At 47.6% G+C, this 2,159-nt stretch overlaps 1 protein-coding gene across 1 annotated transcript; it reads right to left on the reverse strand.

The window, feature by feature from the left end:
* Nucleotides 1-278: 278 nt before the first annotated feature.
* LOC104586214 (RING/U-box superfamily protein) lies at nucleotides 279-1,785 on the reverse strand. The gene has a single exon (XM_088897310.1). It carries the CDS (start codon nucleotides 1,213-1,215, stop codon nucleotides 418-420), a length of 798 nt encoding a protein of 265 aa, XP_088753436.1. The 5' UTR covers nucleotides 1,216-1,785; the 3' UTR covers nucleotides 279-417.
* Between the last annotated feature and the right edge of the window lie 374 nt (nucleotides 1,786-2,159).

Below are 2,159 nucleotides of genomic sequence, written 5' to 3' on the forward strand. Positions count from 1 at the left end.
CACTTGTTCGGTAAGGTGAGGTCCCACACTCCCACAGTTCCACTCCCACCCATTCATTTCCTTCATATTTATCTATTCCCTTGTTCGAAAAACATTGCGCTATTAACCATTGGATTGATTTGGATGTCATGATAGTCCAAATCGACGGCCCTACTATAGCTTGATTGTATTTGTATGTCTTGAAAGCCCAAGCCCATTATCCCAATGATGACGAAAACGATTGCCCAAGCCCATCCAACAACCAAAAATATCAGAGGGGAGAGAGAGAGAGAGAGATAGATGGTGTAATTGTTGTATGATTGTATGTACAAGGAAGAAAAACAAAGTGCACACGTGTGCCAATACACGTGCGTAACTCAAATGTCCTACTCCTACCGACCACCCGTTTGTCGGAAGCTCTCATTCAGAACTCAGGACTCAGAAGCTCAGTCTCCTCGGAAGCGACGTCCTCTCCCCTGAGCTCCAACAGTAGCTACTCGTCCTTCTCATGCCCGACCGTACCGGTACAACCTCCTCCCTTTCTATCTCCACAGACGCACCTCTACTCTCCGCCGTTGATGATCTCTCCTCCTGTTGACGATCGCAGCAAGTACACTGGTTATCGCTTCTGTCATTCGCCGCCTGCTCCTCCTCCTCCGCTATATCCACAGAGACGTCGCTGTTCTTGGGGAACAACTGCGTGGAGCGGCAGAGGGGACACGACCCATGAGCCGACAGCCAAATGTCTATGCACTGTGGATGAAACACGTGCCCACAGTAAGGAATCACCTTCACGGCCTCCCCCTCGTCGAATTCGCTCAGACACACGACGCAGTCGACGGGCTCCTTGGCGCTCCCGTCGTAGGCGAACACCGGCAGAGACTTAACGGTATTTGGGTCGAGACCACGGGGGCAGGACGCCGACGAGGCTGACCCCGCCCTGCGCTGCTGTCGTCGGCGGCGTGAGAGATCGAGGGTGTTCTCTTCGGCGAAGCGGCGGATGTAGATGGAGAAGAAACCCATGAAGAAGAGAGCGGTGAGGAGCACCACGACGGTTAAGGCCATGGAGGAATCGAAGGTGGAGATGGGTTGCAGGGGCCTTCTAGTAGTAGTGGAAGAGTTATTTGCAGGGGTTAGAGTTGGGACTGAGGAGTAGCCATCTCGAGGCAGAGAGGGTGAGTGGCTGGTTCCCGGAGGCGCATCGTTGTTGAGCAACTTACGAATGTGGGGCTTCATGGATGGATGAGTGGATTGTTGGTGAGATTGGAAAGCGCGGTTTGCAGAGATAGAGGGAGTGATAAGAATTGAGGGAACGAGAGACAACGTGAACAGAGGATCTTCAGATCTTGGCTTTATACAATTTGTTTGCTTTTGGATTTGAAAATTCAATTCTGAACTCTGGAGAGAGAGAAAGCTGCGACTGTTGTGGATGGAGATTGGATAAGAGAAAGAGGAGACAGACGGACAAATTGACGATGAAGCTTTGATTTGGAGTGGATCTGGATGGGTTTTAGGGGAGAATGGCCCACAAAACAGAGAGAGACAGAGACATGATTGAGGGGCATATGCTGTCTGTGTAAACAAGAATTTGAGAGGAAGCGATGAAACTGCAACAGTTTGCAAGTTGCATTGCACCCGGGTTTGTAGAAAACAAGGAAACAGCCTCCGGTTTTTGGGTTTGGCAGGTTCAGCGCTTCACTTCTCTACTGTGGGACTGGAACTGGGTTTTAATTCTAAATTCTAATAAATATCCTGTGAAGATATATTTTTTTTAATAACAAAGAGAGGGCCAGAGACGGGACTATAATATGGGTTCGAGTCTTTTGGATGTTGACTGAATGTGACTGTATTGGTCTTAGTTTTAGCAACTACAACAACCACCACCTATCTCCAGTCTCCACCTCGGAGACTGAGAGGGAAAAGCAAAAAGTAAAGAAACAGAAAAGAAGATTAACCAGTCCCAAAAAGTGGAAAATGTGAACAGTTGTTTGAAATATAATTGGTGATCAATAATATATGGATTAATTAATGGGTCTCATCTCATCTCACCTCATCTATCTGCATTTGCCTTTAGGGTATTTATTGCACTAAAGTTAAGAGATAAGTATCTGAAATAGGCAACCAACCAAATCAACCAGGTCAATTTTACTGGTTATGTTGATCTGTGGCATGCCAGATGT

This window comes from Nelumbo nucifera, chromosome 2 (assembly GCF_055504915.1).
Source record: "Nelumbo nucifera cultivar China Antique chromosome 2, China Antique-T2T, whole genome shotgun sequence".
Lineage (NCBI taxonomy): Eukaryota > Viridiplantae > Streptophyta > Magnoliopsida > Proteales > Nelumbonaceae > Nelumbo > Nelumbo nucifera.

Excerpts from the sequence above, each read along its gene's own strand:
- LOC104586214 (XM_088897310.1), bottom strand. The coding sequence starts at position 1,215 with ATGAAGCCCCACATTCGTAAGTTGCTCAACAACGATGCGCCTCCGGGA.